This window comes from Euwallacea similis, chromosome 19, assembly GCF_039881205.1.
Source record: "Euwallacea similis isolate ESF13 chromosome 19, ESF131.1, whole genome shotgun sequence".
Taxonomy (NCBI): domain Eukaryota; kingdom Metazoa; phylum Arthropoda; class Insecta; order Coleoptera; family Curculionidae; genus Euwallacea; species Euwallacea similis.
This window is the reverse complement of record NC_089627.1, coordinates 659,657-676,107: the sequence shown is the minus strand read 5'-3', so window position 1 is coordinate 676,107 and position 16,451 is coordinate 659,657. Positions and strand designations below refer to the sequence as shown.

Genomic DNA, 16,451 nt, shown 5'->3' with positions numbered 1-16,451 from the left:
ACTGATCAAAGGGCTGGACATGCTGCTAGTGTACTATCCTCTTTTTCTATTATCACTTAAGAAAAAGAGATAAGGATGATCATTAAGCCCTTAAAGGATTTAAATTAGCTGACCTTGGTGTTTTTGACTTCTGACAGTTAGCACCCTGTTAAGGGTAGAGAACGCAGAATTTTTAAGCATTGCACACTATCACAACGACTCAGGGCTTCGCACCAAGTTTGTTTTTATTGCTGAAGTTTTTGCATTTGCAACTTTAGAACGATAACATTTTTTTAAATTTTGAGCTGTTAAAATGGAACAAACAATAAAGCGTCTTTTGTTTATATTCTTGACAAAGTTGACATGTACTGAACCAGCTGCCGTATCTCAAAACCATGGGAAACGAGTTGGTATTACACTGCTGCACTAAATTAGCATACATTACAATGGAAAACACCTTCAGTGCTGTCACATTAGCCGCAAAAAACGCTTGGTGTCAAATAATACCCGTAATTCCCTATTTCCCGCCAAAATTATTGTTTATATTGTGCCAACACCACTATTTTCGACTGAATTGGAGTTTCTGTTGGTTTCCCACTCATTTCCACAATTATAAATTAATTAAACCAGCTTTTTTCTCTAGTGAGTGTTTTATTTCGTAAAGGTAATATAACAATTTAAGTTGTTGATTGAACTTCAATATATAGTCCTCCACTTCTATCAACAATCGTGGCAAGGCAAATTGCAACAAAATAATAAATAAATTCCAAGCACTAACAAATCATGGTCCGGCGCGATTATGATACAGAAAAGGAGACCCTTAAAAGATTCCTCACAGAGTACTGTGTACAAGACGCTCATGGGAACAAGAACTTCAAATACTCCAATCAGCTAACTAAACTTGCCCATCGAGAGCAAATCTCCATGCATGTTGAATTAGACGATTTGAGTGATTTCAATGACGAGCTTGCCAATGATGTGATTAACAATACTAGAAGATACACTTTGCTCCTGTCTGATATAGTATATGAATTGTTACCCACATTTGTTCAGGGAGAGGTTGTCGCCAAAGATGCTTTGGATGTTTATATTGAGCATAGGTATAATAGCCTTAAGATGTAGTTGGTGATATAGGTGATGGACATTTATTTCACAGGCTTATGATGGAGCAAAGAACTAGGCAGCCAAATGAACAGAGGAACCCTAGAAACCACTTTCCTCCAGAATTGATGAAGAGATTTGAAATTTATTTCAAGGATTTGTCTACTCGAAAGCATCAACCTATTAGGGATGTTAAGGCTAACCAGTTAGGCAAGCTAGTTACAGTCAGAGGTGTGAAGTTATTGCTGCACAGGAACATAAGAAATTAGAGTGAGGTCATTGTTTTCACAGGTATTGTCACCAGAAGCACTGAAGTGAAGCCACTGATGTGTGTGGCAACTTACACATGTGATCAGTGTGGGGCTGAAACTTACCAACCAATTTCTAGCTTAAGTTTTATGCCCGAGACTTTGTGCCCTAGTGAGGACTGTAAAGTTAACAAGTCTGGAGGTCGTTTGTACCTTCAAACCAGAGGTTCAAAATTTATCAAAGTGTGTATAACATTCATTTGAAATGGCAAATCGAGTTGTGAATATGAACATTTTTTTAACAGTTTCAAGAGGTAAAAATCCAAGAGCACACTGACCAAGTGCCTGTGGGACATATTCCTAGGTCAATGACAGTGTTTTGTAGGGGTGAGATTACCAGGCAGGCCTTACCTGGGGACCATGTAGCTATTACTGGCATATTTTTGCCATTGGCTAGGCAGGGATTTAAACAGGTAGTTCTGTAGTTAGAAATTTGTTATTTGCATGATTAGGTAAGGAAATGCTACTTTTAAGTTCAAAATTCCTCCCCTATTATCAGTTCAAATAACATTGAAACTTTCCCCCTAATCAGATTACAGCTGGTTTAATGTCAGAGACCTTCCTGGACGCTCACAAAATTATTTCTCTTAACAAAACTGCTGAAGATGAAGACGCCGCCAAACAGCTAACCCCTGAAGAATTAGCAGTCCTCACCGAAGACGACTTTTATGGCAAGTTGGCCATGTCAATTGCTCCTGAAATTTACGGTCATGCAGACGTTAAAAAGGCGCTCCTCTTGCTTCTAGTAGGAGGAGTGGACAAGCGACCGGACGGTACCAGTTTTCTTGACTTTTGGAAATTTCTGGAAATTAATTAGCATTCTTTTTAAGGCATGAAAATCCGCGGGAATATTAACATATGCCTGATGGGTGATCCTGGAGTTGCCAAATCGCAGCTATTGAGTTTTATTGACCGCCTGGCACCGAGAAGTCAATACACCACTGGTAAATTTAAGATACAGTTTTGTTGTTAATGGTACAATGGGACAAATTTAGGTCGAGGGTCTTCGGGGGTGGGTTTAACCGCTGCAGTTATGAAAGACCCTTTTACTGGAGAGATGATGCTGGAAGGTCAGTTTTTGGAGGCGATTTATCACTCGTATTTATTTTGATCTTACTGCGTTTAGGCGGGGCTTTGGTACTGGCCGATCAAGGAGTTTGCTGTATTGACGAATTTGATAAAATGGCAGACGTAGATCGTACCGCAATTCATGAAGTAATGGAACAACAGACCATCAGTATTGCCAAAGCAGGTAACTCGTATTATTTTTTTCTTATTTATTATCAAAATTGAAGTATTATTGGCTGCTGCTGTTTTCCTTCAACAACAAGTCTCTTTAAGGTATAATGACCTGCCTTAATGCCCGCGTTTCTATATTGGCCGCTGCTAATCCCGCCTATGGCCGCTACAACCCGAAACGCACCATCGAGCAAAACATCCAATTGCCTGCCGCTCTTTTGTCCCGTTTTGATCTTCTATGGCTCATCCAAGACAAGGCGGACAGAGACAACGATCTACGTCTAGCAAAGCACATTACTTACGTGCACCAGAACTGTAGGCAACCGCCCAGTCAAACCGACGCTTTGAGCATGTCGGTGATGAGGAAATACGTTGCATTGTGTAAGATGAAGGAGCCAGTTATTCCCGAAGATCTGACTGATTTTATTGTGAACGCATACGTGGAATTGCGCAGAGAGGCCAGGAACTCTCAGGATATGACTTTTACCTCTGCCAGAAACTTGCTGGGAATTTTGAGATTGTCCACTGCTTTGGCTCGATTGAGGTAAGCTGTTTTGCTTCAAACAATAAGGGAAACAAAACTAACACGTCTTATAGATTATCCAACCTAGTGGAAAAAGCCGACGTGAACGAAGCCATACGTTTAATGGAAATGAGCAAAGATTCTCTGAAGCAAACTTTCGAGAACAAGGGGTACAGACCTCCCAATGTGAACGACAAGATATTCGCCATTATTAGAGAGTTGGCTGGAAGCGAGAAGACTGTTAAAGTATCTGATGTTTTAGAGAAATGTGCTGCGAAAGGATATAACCCCAACCAAGTGGATGCCTGTATCGAGGAATACGAGGAACTGAACGTTTGGCAGGTAAATCAAACCCGGTCAAGACTTACTTTTATTTAGATCTTTAATTTTATAATGATGTGTGTGATGAATAAAAAACCTTGTCCTAAAAGAAACGCTCTATTAAGACTCCTAAATTCTTCAGCGATATACTATGATTATTTGCGATATGAAAGTGGCTGGTTAAAGAAAATTATAAAGATGAAAGAAGAGACCTTCGCACCATACAAATAACGATCCATCGTCGGTATCTCAGACTGAATAAATATACCGAGCAGCTGAAAGAAGTGTGGTATCACATTCGACAACCAAAGGTACTTAGCCAAAATTCAGCATCAATCTGAACGGTACTTTCCTAGACTAACTAGCACAGTATAAACACGAAAGATGATCCGATTCAGTTTCCGCCCGAGTAATTATCAATAAACAAAGTCGATTACTTCGTCTAAACGTCAAAAATTTCCTTGGATCACGGCATATATAGCTAAAGAAAATTCTAGAATATAATTTGATCAATCATAAAAGCTTTCACAGCGTTAGAAGAAATGATAACAACAAAATGAATCTTGTAGCTTTAATACACAATACCATTAATTACCTTTAATAGTGAAGTACAAGTAGAAGAAAAAATACAAAAGATTAAGGCCTCGAATACGTTGGCACCGTACAAACAATAGCCAGAAAAAATTGGCAATATATTTTTAATGCAGGTGTTGGTTCGAATTGCGTGAAATGCTAATATCTGAAAGGCCTAACACTAAAGTCAATTATTTTATTCAATAAAATAATCCTTTAATTGAATAATTTCTTAAAGCTATGAATTCGAACTGTACTTTGGCTTTGTCTCTTGATCAGTAACAGATCTGATATATATGGAATCTTCAGGTAATGGATTGGGGGGATTGTCCTCTTCCAGGAAATATGACGTACTGATTGCCAAGGTAGAGCCTGAAAACAAGATGCATTTAAAACTTCAGCCGAAATTGTTAGCGATAAAATCTCACCATTACTACTGAAACTGAGGGAGGTAATTGATGTGTGGTACTGATGGAATTGGCACAATCTTTTCTTATTGAAACCATCCCATACATTAACGTAACCATCCGAACCGCCGGTGGCGAAAGTATTGTGAATCGGATGGAAACTAAAAACCATTGAATTTATATATTTATTTTTCCTTTTTTTCTTAGGTCACCTTATGGCATTAACAGGATATATCTTTTCCATGCCATCTTCCTTGATACGATGACACTTGAAAGCGTATTTCTTCTTTTGAATTTCAGGATTTGTGTCTAAATATTCTACAGCAACTCTTCCTAAAATTCCAAGTCATTTACACTCTGCCTTATACAGCTTCACTAAAAGTTACCCTCAATACTACTGAGAACAAACCCTTGCCCATTTGGAAAAGCTCTAATAGCTCTGGTCTGATATTTTAAACTAGTTTCACGCTTCTGAAGTGTGTAAGCCATATTTCTAATATCCCATACTAAAACCTATAATTAATAAATTTAAAATAGGTGTAAAATGTTTCATAAAAATTCAAATACCTTACGCCCTGCAGTGGCTACAAGCAATTTCTCCCCACAAGTGTCCATAGAGAGCACTTTGTCACATTGCTTATAAGTTCCACTAGGTCCTGAGGATCGGGGGTCCCAGATTTTTACATACTCATCCCAGCTACCTGAAGAGAGGAATTTATGAAAGTAGTTTAAAGTCCTTTAATGGTAGAAAGGTGCCTACCTGTTAATATGCAATTAAATTCATTACAGTACACCACACATTTTATGGAATTATTATGGGTCCCCACAATACTTTCGGTAGTTGTATTAAAATCAAAAGATTTTAATGTGCTATCTAAGCCTCCGGAATAGGAATGTACAGCATCCTATAAGCAGAAACTAAGTTGCAAGAGGTGAATATGTGTCCCAAATTTAAGGATCTCCATTATGATTTCAGGATGGTATACATAATGCTCACTGTTCCTTATCACTCACTTACACGAATACTCCATAAATATAACTTGACTTACCGTGAAGCAGCAGTCAAGCACAGCATTATCATGGGCATATTTATGGCGAAGGCTGTTGGTATTTACGTCATATAATCTTACATAACTGTCCCAGGAAGAAACCAATAAAAATTGTTGAGTATTGGGGCCAAACTTCACGCTCGATATTGCATCGTCTGGGGGTGATTTTAGTTTATATTCTGCTTGTGACTGCATTGTCCAAGACTTGTCAATTGGTAGAGGCTAATCTGTTTGGGAAGGTGCTCATTTTTAAACATGATATAATTTACTGACATGTTCAAGAGAGCATTGTAAATTTGCCACATTGTCAGAGTTCACTGGAGGACTATTATGAAGCTAATAAAGCTGACTTGTTTACCATAAACTTACCGATATGTTATTTAGGAGGTGGATTGAATAATGAATGAGAAGATTTAGTTAATGTGTAATTTAGTATTAAGTGCATATAGCTAAATAAAAAATAATTAATAGACTATAATTAAGAGCTATTTAATTATTATTATTATTATTATTAAATAAAAAATAAAATCAAACACAAAACTCGCAAACTCTTAACCTCAAACCGAAAACCCAAACACTAGGTGTGTTCTTGGTCACACTTCTTGTACGCACTTGCACTTGGTACACCGGTGAGTTCTTTATGACAAATTTGACAGAAGACTTTATTTCTCTATATTGTAGTGCGTTCAAATTTAGTGTAATAGTGTGATGAGCGGAAATTAAAAGGAGATCAAGAGGTTTGTTGCTTATTGAACTAAATTTACAGTTTTCTGGGAAATATGTTTGAACGGTTTTGCAAGGCTTTCATCTCCCTATTATGTTAGAATAAAGCTATGTGACTATTTTTCTTTTGGAGAAAATTCCAGATACCCGAAAATGTGGGAAAAACATTTGTTGTATGTCAAGGTCAATTAAAAATGATTGTTTCTTTCACTACTGAATTCCTACTTTTCTTAAAGTACCCAAAACTAGAAAACCACTGATATTTACTCCAACTTCCTTATCAAGCAATCTGTGAAGTAACAATAACTCCACAAAATGGCGCACTACAAAGGGGCTGCAAGCGAGGCAGGAAGGGCCATGCAACTCATGAAAAAGCGAGAGAAAGAAATACAGGATTTGGAGATTCGCAAGAAGAAAATTGAAGAAGATTTGAGAATTAACAATATTGAAAACAAATTTGCTACCCATTATGATGCTGTGGAGCAGCAGCTCAAAGTAAGTTGTCTCATATTTGGATCCCCTTAACTTACATTCCTTAGAGCTCCACCATAGGGTTGGTGACCCTGGACGAAATGAAAGCCAAACAGGAGAACATTGTCAAAGAACGGGAGAAAAAGCTAGCTCAAAAGCAGGCAGAAAAAGAGAGGGAAAGGTTGAGATTAATTGAAGCCAAACGGGCTGAAAAAAACAGACAGAAGAAACAGGTTAGTGGGGTACTTTGTAGGTACTAAAGAATAAGTTAATAAAAAGGTGCTAGCTTTGGTTGTAGATTCAAGCATTGTCCTTCACACTAGACGAGGAGGAAAATGATCAAGAAGATGATAATAATGAGAGTGAAGACTCTACTTCCTTTAAGAGATCTGCAGAGGAAATTGATGCCATTAATTTGAAGAAAATTAAAAAAGATCCCATGGCTGATACTAGCTTTTTGCCTGACAGAGAGAGAGAAGAAGAGGAAAACAGATTAAGGTATTTCTGACTTTTAATTTGCAAAGTTTTTTTTCCTATAATAGATCTTTTTAGAGAGGAATTACGGCAACAGTGGGCAGAACAACAACAGAAACTCAAAGAAGAGGAAATTGATATCACTTTCAGCTACTGGGATGGCTCTGGCCATAGAAGAACTGTTCGAGTAAAGAAGGGCAACTCCATATATCAATTTTTACAGAAAGTGTTGGAACTACTAAGACGAGAATTTTCTGAATTAAAGACTGTAATGGCAGATCAGCTTATGTATGTAAAAGAAGACCTGATTGTGCCTCATCACTATACATTTTATGATTTTATTGTCACTAAGGTTGGTTTAAACACAAGAAAGGGGGAATAAGTTTTAACAATTTATGCATTAATTTTCAGGCAAGAGGAAAAAGTGGACCATTATTTCAATTTGATGTTCATGATGACGTAAGACTTGTAAGTGATGCCTCTGTTGAAAAAGAGGAAAGTCATGCGGGCAAAGTTTTGATGAGAAGCTGGTATGAGCGAAACAAACACATTTTCCCCGCTAGTCGTTGGGAGCCCTATGACCCCACTAAGGTTTATGATAAATACACTGTGTCAGACAAAAATAAGAAAACATAATTTAATAACTATTTACATAAAAAAACATACAAATTTACTTTCAAGATTTAACAATAATAGGGAACTTTAATTGGGTTTATGTTGGTTTAATTTTGATAGGCAGTCCCCTGACCACACATGCAGCTTTGGTCATATAATGAGATGTGTTCCTTTTACAGTAAGAGATGGCACGCAGCAGTTCCAAATTGTTTTGTACTTTAGTCGGTTTCTCAACTGCGACGAATGAGCCTAAAATTATACGTTTCTAGCATATTTAAAAGGATTTCTTTTTTAATTTATCAAATAAAAAAACTTGAAATACACATTGTAAAGTCACTGCAACCTAAGCCTCAAAGTTTATAAAAACTCACCACCGCCACGGATCCACGGTTCTTTTTCCACATTGGTCCACGCTATAGGTGCAGCTGAAGGAACCCAATTACTAATGAACTCAGTAGTAAGCAAATCCATTGAAACATCTGTCACAGGCCAAAGCATTCCCACCACAGTAGGGCTTCAAGAAAATCCATAAAAGAAATTTAAAAAAAGCTTTAAATTTGGCTCCATACCAACGCGACATCAAATACATATGGTAAGCTCCATAGGTCTCAGTCTGGGGCCCCAGCCTTGTGATCCTACTACTGGCGCAACCAAAAAGCAACACAACTCCTTTAACATGGATTTTCTGCAGCATTTCTACAGTCATAATGTGCGATCCGTTTCCATGGCCGCTGTAACTGTAATTGCGACTTTGTTAATAGCTCTTTTGAGTGTTAAAATCTTACGCAAATATATCAGAGCTTTTAAGTAGCTCGAAAAACTCCTCGTTGGTGGGTTTACGCCCGTTCATTCCCCCCCATTTGGGCAGCCAATACTTGTAGAATGACATCATTCTGACCTCCATACTGTCCAAGTTGACGTCAGGATTTACGATAAAATTGCCATTTGTATAATTAGAGATTATCTGAAAATTTCTATTTTTCAATGGTTCTAATAAGGAAGAAAATGTAGACAAACTTTTTGTCCATTTTCTATATCTTTTTCATGGATTTTGTAGAGGAAGTAGAGAAAATGCAAAGAAGGCACTCGAGAGACTGATTCGTTTTTCAGTACATCCATCATTTCCCATGGAATGCTATCAAGGGTCTAGAAATTGAATTAAATTCCCAATTTAGATTAGTTGACACCATAATACCTCATCAATAATCAAAATCACAGGATGTCTAAGGAGGTCTGAATTGTCAATATGAAACTGCAAATTCTTTTCTTTGACCATGTGAGCCACATTTTTGAGCGTTCCCTCATTACATACGTTTCCCAAACAATATTTAACGCCCTCAAAAATTTCCTCTTGGGTGAGAAAAGACGCCCCTTTAAGGATGTAAAAGAGCAGTTGTTTGTGCTTTTTGTTCACAGTTACCCCCTTCAGTCTAAGGCAAAATGTGTGGATGAAGTAAAACTCTTTCAAAACTAATGAAACAAAAACTTACAAAATTTTGAAAATCTCCTGCAAATTGTTCCAGATAGTCTGCTCTGCCAATTGATCCTGAAGCTTGCCTAATAGTAAGCATCTCCACAGGCGGAGCCAGTGTTTTTCAGCATCTTGTATAACATTCTAAATTTAAAACATATTATATATATTATATATATATATATAAACACATATTACACACTTTTCTATTCAAAAATCCACTACTAAACTAGAAAAACTCACTGCAACAGTTAATTCCACTTCCTCTGCTTGTAGAATATACAATTTCTTTGCATTCCTATTCTTAAAAAATTTCTTATTGGAAGTACTAAAGAGCCTCGCAGAATTCTTATCCAAGGCATTCATCAACAGCTGCAATAAATCCAGTTTTGCTCCGTTCAATCTTGGTGGATCCAGCGTTATTAGAAGGGGATCTACTGCATCTTGCCCGCAATTAAACAATGTTAAATACAACCCCTTTGTTTGATATACCTTCAGGTCCAAATTTTCCTGGTCTTTTGGGTCAAATTGTGTGGTCAGCTGAACTGCTGTCCATTCTACAACTCCCTCAAATTACCCAGCAGAACTCGGTCAAACATAAAAAATAAAAACCTTTGGGCAATTCTGCGATTATTCTTTTCAATTCTGAGGCCTCATTTTTCAAGCTCCAAGAACACTTTGGTGTAATGATATCTTTAAGCATTTGTAGTTGCAACTTTGAGTTTTGATCCTCAGTATTCAAAAGCTTTTCATATCGCATTGCAGCCTTTTCTCGTAAAGTGGGAACATGGCAATCAACCAAGTAGAGGATTTGATGGAGCTCATTGTCTGTGTGAATGACTCTTAGTTTCTGTGTTCCTATTTACAACGAAGAGTTCCATAAAGGGACATAATGCAAGATTTAAACTTACGTTGATGCGATATGCCTGTACGCGAGTTGTGATTGAAGCTTGAAATCGAGTCAAGTCCTTTGATTATATCTGCAAGTTCAACTAGTGGTTCTTCCATTATAATTTTGCGTTGGAATTCACGTAAATTCAAAGATAATCGACAACATTTAAGGCAAGAAAAACGAAAAAACTCTTAAGACTTTATCATTGTTTTGGTGTTTTAATTTGAAAACCGCCATTTTATTTTCCGTTAATATTCCATATTAGAGCATGTCAGGGAAAGTTAGAAGTATGACCTTTCCTTGTTTAGCTTGTGTGACTGCAACGAAATAGAACATATTTCAAGGTTAAAATTATGAATACATGTTTTAATGTATGATACTTATAAGTTCTGCTGTATATTGAATGGTTTTTAGCAATTTTGAATAGTAAAAATATGAATATAGGGATGCAATATTTTGTATTCTCGATAACACTTCCTAATTTCTCAGACTTTACTTCTAGTCGACGCTTTTCCTGTTGACAATATTTCATGTCTACACAAATCCGTTGACAGATTATCTTGTCCGAGTTAGTTTGCTATTCTCTTCTACCTCACGCCGCCACAAAAAGCAAAATAGTGGTTAAGCAAATCTGTGAAATATAATGAATAGGTGACGTGTCCTTACTAGCGCCACCTTTTAATGACAGATCAATTATTTTTTAAGGTTTTTTTTATTTCAATTATTCCTGGTCATGTGTGTTTTCAGTGTGGCAAATGTGAGTTTTTGCTTATAATTCTATAAAAAGGTGAGTGGAATTAAACCGATTCAGTTATCCAATGGCTCACAAATCGACTCTCACGTACTGCTTTCCGTTTCATTTGCCACACAATAGAACTTAGACCAGGATTTAAGGGCTGTTTTCAAGTTGATTTTCGAATCTGATTTTGTGCACTAATTTGTTTATAAATTGTATGTAATCTGCTTATTTTCCTTTATTTACTGGGAATCTGCTTCTTTGCGTCTTATCCGTTGCTCCAGAGAAAGCTTACTTCAGTTAATTTGCCCAGTACAAAGCTAAGAAAGATTGCACTTGTTGTACTATGTGCCTAACAAAGGGATCGTCTCATATTCGTTTTACACGTATCTCTTTGTCAGTTTACACTGATTTCGTTCTCGTGATTTATTTCTTATCATGTCCCTAACTTGTACCCAGTTCATTGCCATGAGTATGTCAAAATCACATCATCAGTTTAATAAGCTAAGTCTCAAATAAGCAGATGTAGAATCCTCATGCCACACTCAAGATAACATTACTAACACCTCATATGAATGTACTTATCAGCAGTTTTGTCTAGTTTAACGATTTGTGGAGCATTAGTTCGCAAAGGACAACAGATTTTCCATTGGGATTTTACTTTTAGTATGCCTTTCAGGGGGCTTAACAGCATATACATTCTGGGAATGATAAGTGATTTTTTAGGCAATAAGGGCTTTAGTGTAATTTCACCCAAGCTGGGGCCCTGGGTAAAAAATGCAGAAGTAACATTAGACAACTGCCTACTTTTCTAGAGGATCAGGAGCTGGCATCTTTTCCACAGTTTGTCTTTCAGTGGGTCAGTAGTGCAGAGGAGCTTATGGATGAAGCTGTGGGAGTCTTCAGAGGAGGGGATTTCATATATAATTCATAATTCTTCTAGACACACTGTGCGAATGTGGTATACTGCAGGCATGCTTGTGGCTTAATAGGTGTTATTTACAGGACAGAACTGAGATTGTTTCATATTCAAGGGGCAAATTGTCATGTATCATGCTGTCCTGCTACGATGTTGTATAATAAGCTGTCTGCATTTATTCCCTGAGACTCTAACATCTAACTCACTGCAAACTTGGTTTAAAAACCCCCTGCAGCCAGCAAGATATTAACTGAAGCAATTGTGATGAAATGATGACTGCAATTATTGTGTAAATTTCAAAATTGGAGCCTGCAGTTTACCCCTCGATTTTGATAGTCATTGTGAGCTTGTTGAAACTGGAAATGCTGGACAGATCCTTAATATGTCAGTGGTATTCCCTGCTGAATTTCTGCCTCCCTCACCCAAACAGTCAATTACATCTATCAAGCCTTCTTATCTTTGACTTATAACATTTTGGTTTTGTAGATGCATAGTTACTAACAGAAACACAATAGACGGTTTGAAACTAAATCTAGTGCCGAACATGCCTGGTAAAAACCGAGCGCGTTCGAAAAACAAGACTTTGCCAGATCTGGTGCCCCGTTTACCGAAAGAGGCCCCAATGCAAAAGTCGAAAAGCGTAGACGAGCTGCTCGGTTTAACCAAACAGCAGCTTAAGGCCGAGTGTCGGAAAAGGGGCCAAAAGTGCACCGGCAATAAGCAGGAACTGGTAGGAGGACCTAGCTTTTTCGAGTTGTTTTAGAGCTTCTCAGCTTAGATGTTTCCAGTAGAGTACCCGTGTAGAGCGCTTAAGTGGTATTTATTTGTGGTTTTCCTGCTTGCCGCCGTTTTTGTTATTTTGGCTTTGTGACTATGTGAAACACTTAAATTAGTAGTAGAAGCAAAGTCCCTATAGGAAAGTTGTCTTATTCGAAATCTCTCTCACTCCTTAACCAGGAAAAAATTCACTCCACCTTTGCGTTTCACTTAAAAGTGGTCTCCCTACACGTATACACTTGTGTTGAAAGTGCAGGTACGCCCGCAGATCGGATGATCTTTAATTTGAGTTTTGAAGCATCGTACCGCCTAGAAGCGAACCGCATCAAGAAATTCAAGTACTTTTCCTAGATGCTTCACTGCGTTTCAACAAAAGAAACTTCGTCTTTGAATTAACGTTGAATTGAGCACACTGACCAAAGGTCGCCATCGCCTGATTGCGTTTATAATTAGAATATTTTAAAAATGTACGCTTGGTCAGTAGTACCGACTGGACCTTGATAGTCGAACGTTGCATTCGCATCAACGCGGGTACTTTCCTAACACACTGTTAGATTGTTTACTAATTATCAGTTATTTGTGCGTTTCCCTCAGTGAAACCCCAAGCATTGGATGGACAGCTCCATCGAGCTTAAGTGAATTTTGGGCCGAATTGTTTGTGTTTTACGGATTGGGTTATAATGAGCGAGGAAGCGGAATGTTACCATTCAGTGAAGCTTGTAAGTGCTATTTCTTTTATTCGACTAATGCCAAAGTAACTGGCGAATGTACCTGGCTCCATGCTGAGGCATTGATATGCGGCATGAGGTGTTCAGTTTGCCATTGCCAATTAATGGTTTATAACATTATGCAATGTTACGACGCCTTTTAAAACTGGACGCCAAATGCGAATTTTTATCTTTGATCATTAATCACTAGTGAATATTTTGAGCGCCATAATGGGGGCTTCGCTTATTGGTGCATGCACTGCATTGCACTAGTAAACCTACATGGTTCAATACCCATTACTGGATTTTGATTTATACCCTCGTGAGACGTTGCTTTTCTTGTTAACACACTAAGAGCTTATATGATGACTTACCAAACACTGAAAACGCTCTTTTTTCTTCATTAACGTTTTCTGGGTAATTCATACTCAATTTTTTTCCCTCCTGCTCCCTTTGCAAGTAGACCCTTCATCGCATAACTCCGCATTAAACCCATAATTACATCCTTCAGGGTGCAGTAATAAAACCCTGAGCCCCTGCAATGTATATATTATAAATGATTTTATACAGCTTAGAGATTCAAGGCGTTGAGATCTGGGGAACCGTTAGAGTTTCTGCACGGTCATTAAACTAAGACCTTTAACTGAAATATTTTAAGAGAAATCATCGATTACAAGGAAACTTGCATTGATTTCTCCAGCCAGTCACTTCCCATTTAGTATGATGTAAGAGGTTCCTCATATAACCTAGTAGTATACAGTGTGTTCCATCTCTGTTTAGACGATAGATATCACCCTGTATACTCTGCCTGACAACCTTGACCCTAGCTAACCACCATTCTTGTTTGATTCAGTTGCAAAGACTGGGCTACAAAATGGCCACAAAAAGAAAAGAGGGCAAAAATAGCCCAAACACCAACGGGAGCATAGTACAAAACAATGTAAGTAGTAAAACTACGAAAAATGTTACCAATGAAGCCCAAAGAAGGCAGAGGGAGAGACTTGAGAGGGAGTCCATAATCCTGTGGAAGAAACCCATCCTCACACTCGAGTATTTTTTCAGAGAGTGTGTAGAATTGGTCACATATTATGGTAGAAAGTAAGTACCTAAGTTCCACCCTTAAGGGATCTACAATTATTCCTTTTCAGTTTTTTAGAGAATAGAAAACTAGTCGCTTTATTGGGGATCTCAGTATTATCATTATATTTATTAGTCAATATGCAGGGACCACACCACGCAATGGTACAGGGTGTATATAAAAAAGTTCTCTGGTGTCTCTACTGGATGGGCTTAGGTACCACCCACCTCGAGCCTACTCACCTCAAACTTAACTCTCGTATGTTTGTTTTTAAGGCATACTGTCGTCTGTAGGCTTGGGTACCGGACTTCACACGTTCTTGCTGTACTTGGGGCCACACATAGCCGCAGTCACGTTGGCCGGCTATGAATGCGGCAGTTTAAATTTTCCAGAGCCTCCATATCCTGAAGAGTGCGTCATCGTGTTTCTTTTCAACTTTCGTTTGTTGAGTTTCAGTCTTTCAGAATTGTATGCCCAGCCGATGGAGAGGAGGGCATAATTCCTGTAACAATACTAAGTATCATGTCGAAAGTGCGGTTAGAGGCCATGTGCTGGGGTGCTGGTACGGCCTTAGGGGAGTTGCCCCCCTATTTTATGGCCAGGGCCTCGCGACTGTCTGGGTAAGGCATATGTTTTCCGGTTTAAGCGGTTATAATAGTGGAGCATTCAGAATCGAGCCAGATGATGAAGACGATGACTTAAAAGAGTTCGAGGAGCTGCAAAAGAAGCAACAAAACAGGGAGAAGCTGTCGATTATCGAGAAGGGCAAGTTGTTTGTGGAGGATCTAGTGCAAAAAGTGGGATTTTTCGGGATTCTGGCTTGCGCTAGCGTAAGTATGCGTTTTTGTGGGAGGTTTTAATTGCCAGAGTCAATAGTGTAGTATACTTTTAAAACAAATGGAATCATTCGAAAGAACTTGAGCGATATTAAAACTACAAAAAATTTCCATTATCCAACAGATTCCAAACCCGCTCTTCGACTTGGCGGGCATCACCTGCGGCCACTTCCTGGTCCCCTTCTGGACCTTCTTCGGCGCCACCCTCATCGGCAAGGCCATAATCAAGATGCACATCCAGAAGCTATTCGTCATAATAGCGTTTAATGAAACGCTGATCGAGACAGTCATCAACTACTTGGCGCTGGTGCCGGTGGTGGGCAAAATGCTGCAGACGCCCTTCAAGGGCTTCATGGACGGGCAAAAGAACAAGTTGCACAAAAAAGCGAATCACAGCGTGAAAGAAAGCGGAGGCAACTTGCTGGGGAAGGCGTTCGAGTTATTCGTGATAGCGATGATAGTCTACTTTGTGATTTCCATAGTGAACTCGTTCGCCCAGAGCTACCATAAGAGGATACATAAGAGGAAGAACAGCAAAGCCAAGGACTGATGCAAGACATGAGGACATGTTCGTTATTCTAATTGTGTGACTACGTGTGCTAAATACACAACCACCGGCGTTTCCTTTTCAAGTTGTTTCTAGTTATTCCACATTATTATTGTTTTCCTTTTGTTGTAAATACGCGTTTAGTTTTATCGGCTACAGTGATATTTTTGTTTATGGAAACCTATATATATTTTATAATTATTTAATAACAATGATTATTGGGTTATATACTGCAGGAAATTTCACTCCTCGTAATTCCAAGGAATGTTAGAAGTTTGAGCGTGTTTGTTCGTCTCTAGTGTTAGTTAGATCAAATACAAAATGTCATTCCCGTTTCCAAACGATTATTAATAGCGACACACTACTAATTAGTTGTGGTTCCTTTAGTCGAATTGTATTCCTACTACATAGGTTTTAAGCAATTATTGTATATTCGTGAACGGGCGAATAATGTGTGTGCATGTGTACTCGTGAGTAAAGTGTCGTGGTTTGCACCAGCAGAGTTAATATCTTGAATATTTTGTGATATTCTCTCATAACATTTGCGGTCCCCAAGAGACCAATACAGCAATTAGCTTGTACCCGCTCGCAGAAGTTAATCTACCTGCTGCAACCGAGCGCAATAGGTAAATAAAGTTTTATTGATGTAAGTGAGGGGCACTTTATTTTCTTATATTATTTAAAACGTTTCATACACATGCAGTA

At 38.3% G+C, this 16,451-nt stretch overlaps 6 protein-coding genes across 9 annotated transcripts in view; 3 read left to right on the top strand and 3 right to left on the bottom strand.

The window, feature by feature from the left end:
• Positions 1-6,259, bottom strand: part of LOC136415213 (high mobility group protein I-like) — a 36,917-nt gene extending 30,658 nt beyond the window's left edge. The window contains exon 1 of the mRNA XM_066399682.1: positions 6,242-6,259. The gene's annotated coding sequence lies outside the window, so the exon portion shown is untranslated. The remainder of the gene's footprint in view (positions 1-6,241) is intronic.
• On the top strand, positions 628-3,585 carry Mcm7 (minichromosome maintenance 7). Its single transcript, XM_066399605.1, has 10 exons — positions 628-1,079; positions 1,136-1,311; positions 1,372-1,571; positions 1,634-1,801; positions 1,921-2,161; positions 2,219-2,332; positions 2,384-2,458; positions 2,515-2,640; positions 2,730-3,171; positions 3,225-3,585. Exons 1-10 carry the CDS (start codon positions 763-765, stop codon positions 3,526-3,528), a joined length of 2,163 nt encoding a protein of 720 aa, XP_066255702.1. The 5' UTR covers positions 628-762; the 3' UTR covers positions 3,529-3,585.
• Positions 4,029-6,034, bottom strand: Bub3 (mitotic checkpoint protein Bub3). 2 transcript variants are annotated; one of them, XM_066399631.1, is made up of 8 exons: positions 5,870-6,034; positions 5,501-5,727; positions 5,212-5,356; positions 5,019-5,152; positions 4,838-4,964; positions 4,664-4,784; positions 4,473-4,612; positions 4,029-4,416 (listed from the first exon to the last, which is right to left on the bottom strand). In XM_066399631.1, the coding sequence occupies exons 2-8, from the start codon at positions 5,693-5,695 to the stop codon at positions 4,283-4,285; spliced, it is 996 nt and encodes a 331-aa protein (XP_066255728.1). In that variant the 5' UTR covers positions 5,696-5,727; positions 5,870-6,034; the 3' UTR covers positions 4,029-4,282. The 2 variants fall into 2 exon arrangements, with proteins under 2 accessions (XP_066255728.1, XP_066255727.1); XM_066399630.1 differs by lacking the exon at positions 5,870-6,034 and having other exon boundaries at positions 5,501-5,775.
• Positions 6,148-7,874, top strand: LOC136415211 (protein FAM50 homolog). Its single transcript, XM_066399681.1, has 6 exons — positions 6,148-6,237; positions 6,509-6,718; positions 6,763-6,927; positions 6,993-7,192; positions 7,247-7,520; positions 7,580-7,874. The coding sequence occupies exons 2-6, from the start codon at positions 6,539-6,541 to the stop codon at positions 7,802-7,804; spliced, it is 1,044 nt and encodes a 347-aa protein (XP_066255778.1). The 5' UTR covers positions 6,148-6,237; positions 6,509-6,538; the 3' UTR covers positions 7,805-7,874.
• On the bottom strand, positions 7,781-10,384 carry Sse (separase). The gene is made up of 10 exons (XM_066399678.1): positions 10,166-10,384; positions 9,867-10,112; positions 9,498-9,811; positions 9,274-9,398; positions 8,979-9,213; positions 8,801-8,929; positions 8,569-8,747; positions 8,353-8,520; positions 8,155-8,297; positions 7,781-8,032 (listed from the first exon to the last, which is right to left on the bottom strand). Exons 1-10 carry the CDS (start codon positions 10,260-10,262, stop codon positions 7,881-7,883), a joined length of 1,788 nt encoding a protein of 595 aa, XP_066255775.1. The 5' UTR covers positions 10,263-10,384; the 3' UTR covers positions 7,781-7,880.
• A 403-nt stretch (positions 10,385-10,787) lies between these two features.
• On the top strand, positions 10,788-16,396 carry Tango5 (Transport and Golgi organization 5). Of its 3 annotated transcripts, XM_066399701.1 has the most exons (8): positions 10,815-10,933; positions 12,288-12,531; positions 14,139-14,383; positions 14,434-14,579; positions 14,639-14,774; positions 14,828-14,983; positions 15,034-15,193; positions 15,324-16,396. In XM_066399701.1, the coding sequence occupies exons 2-8, from the start codon at positions 12,346-12,348 to the stop codon at positions 15,747-15,749; spliced, it is 1,455 nt and encodes a 484-aa protein (XP_066255798.1). In that variant the 5' UTR covers positions 10,815-10,933; positions 12,288-12,345; the 3' UTR covers positions 15,750-16,396. The 3 variants fall into 3 exon arrangements, with proteins under 3 accessions (XP_066255800.1, XP_066255798.1, XP_066255799.1); XM_066399703.1 differs by lacking the exon at positions 12,288-12,531 and having other exon boundaries at positions 10,788-10,933; XM_066399702.1 differs by lacking the exons at positions 10,815-10,933; positions 12,288-12,531 and adding an exon at positions 13,148-13,297.
• The last annotated feature ends 55 nt before the right edge of the window (positions 16,397-16,451 follow it).

What these genes read in the sequence shown, in the direction of transcription:
- Tango5 (XM_066399701.1), top strand. Translation starts at nt 12,346, where the DNA reads ATGCCTGGTAAAAACCGAGCGCGTTCGAAAAACAAGACTTTGCCAGAT. An exon ending in GAGCCTCCATATCCTGAAGA is followed by an intron (nt 14,775 to 14,827) that starts GTGCGTCATCGT and finishes TCAGTCTTTCAG; the next exon opens with AATTGTATGCCCAGCCGATG. An exon ending in AGGGCCTCGCGACTGTCTGG is followed by an intron (nt 14,984 to 15,033) that starts GTAAGGCATATG and finishes TGGAGCATTCAG; the next exon opens with AATCGAGCCAGATGATGAAG.
- LOC136415211 (XM_066399681.1), top strand. Translation starts at nt 6,539, where the DNA reads ATGGCGCACTACAAAGGGGCTGCAAGCGAGGCAGGAAGGGCCATGCAA. An exon ending in AAAACAGACAGAAGAAACAG is followed by an intron (nt 6,928 to 6,992) that starts GTTAGTGGGGTA and finishes CTTTGGTTGTAG; the next exon opens with ATTCAAGCATTGTCCTTCAC. An exon ending in GAAGAGGAAAACAGATTAAG is followed by an intron (nt 7,193 to 7,246) that starts GTATTTCTGACT and finishes AGATCTTTTTAG; the next exon opens with AGAGGAATTACGGCAACAGT.
- Sse (XM_066399678.1), bottom strand. Translation starts at nt 10,262, where the DNA reads ATGGAAGAACCACTAGTTGAACTTGCAGATATAATCAAAGGACTTGAC. An exon ending in ATATAGAAAATGGACAAAAA is followed by an intron (nt 8,748 to 8,800) that starts GTTTGTCTACAT and finishes AGAAATTTTCAG; the next exon opens with ATAATCTCTAATTATACAAA. An exon ending in AAAAGCTCTGATATATTTGC is followed by an intron (nt 8,521 to 8,568) that starts GTAAGATTTTAA and finishes TCGCAATTACAG; the next exon opens with TTACAGCGGCCATGGAAACG.
- Bub3 (XM_066399631.1), bottom strand. Translation starts at nt 5,695, where the DNA reads ATGCAGTCACAAGCAGAATATAAACTAAAATCACCCCCAGACGATGCA. An exon ending in TGTTCTCAGTAGTATTGAGG is followed by an intron (nt 4,785 to 4,837) that starts GTAACTTTTAGT and finishes TTGGAATTTTAG; the next exon opens with GAAGAGTTGCTGTAGAATAT. An exon ending in CCTCAGTTTCAGTAGTAATG is followed by an intron (nt 4,417 to 4,472) that starts GTGAGATTTTAT and finishes TCTTGTTTTCAG; the next exon opens with GCTCTACCTTGGCAATCAGT.
- Mcm7 (XM_066399605.1), top strand. Translation starts at nt 763, where the DNA reads ATGGTCCGGCGCGATTATGATACAGAAAAGGAGACCCTTAAAAGATTC. An exon ending in GAGAAGTCAATACACCACTG is followed by an intron (nt 2,333 to 2,383) that starts GTAAATTTAAGA and finishes GGACAAATTTAG; the next exon opens with GTCGAGGGTCTTCGGGGGTG. An exon ending in CATCAGTATTGCCAAAGCAG is followed by an intron (nt 2,641 to 2,729) that starts GTAACTCGTATT and finishes AGTCTCTTTAAG; the next exon opens with GTATAATGACCTGCCTTAAT.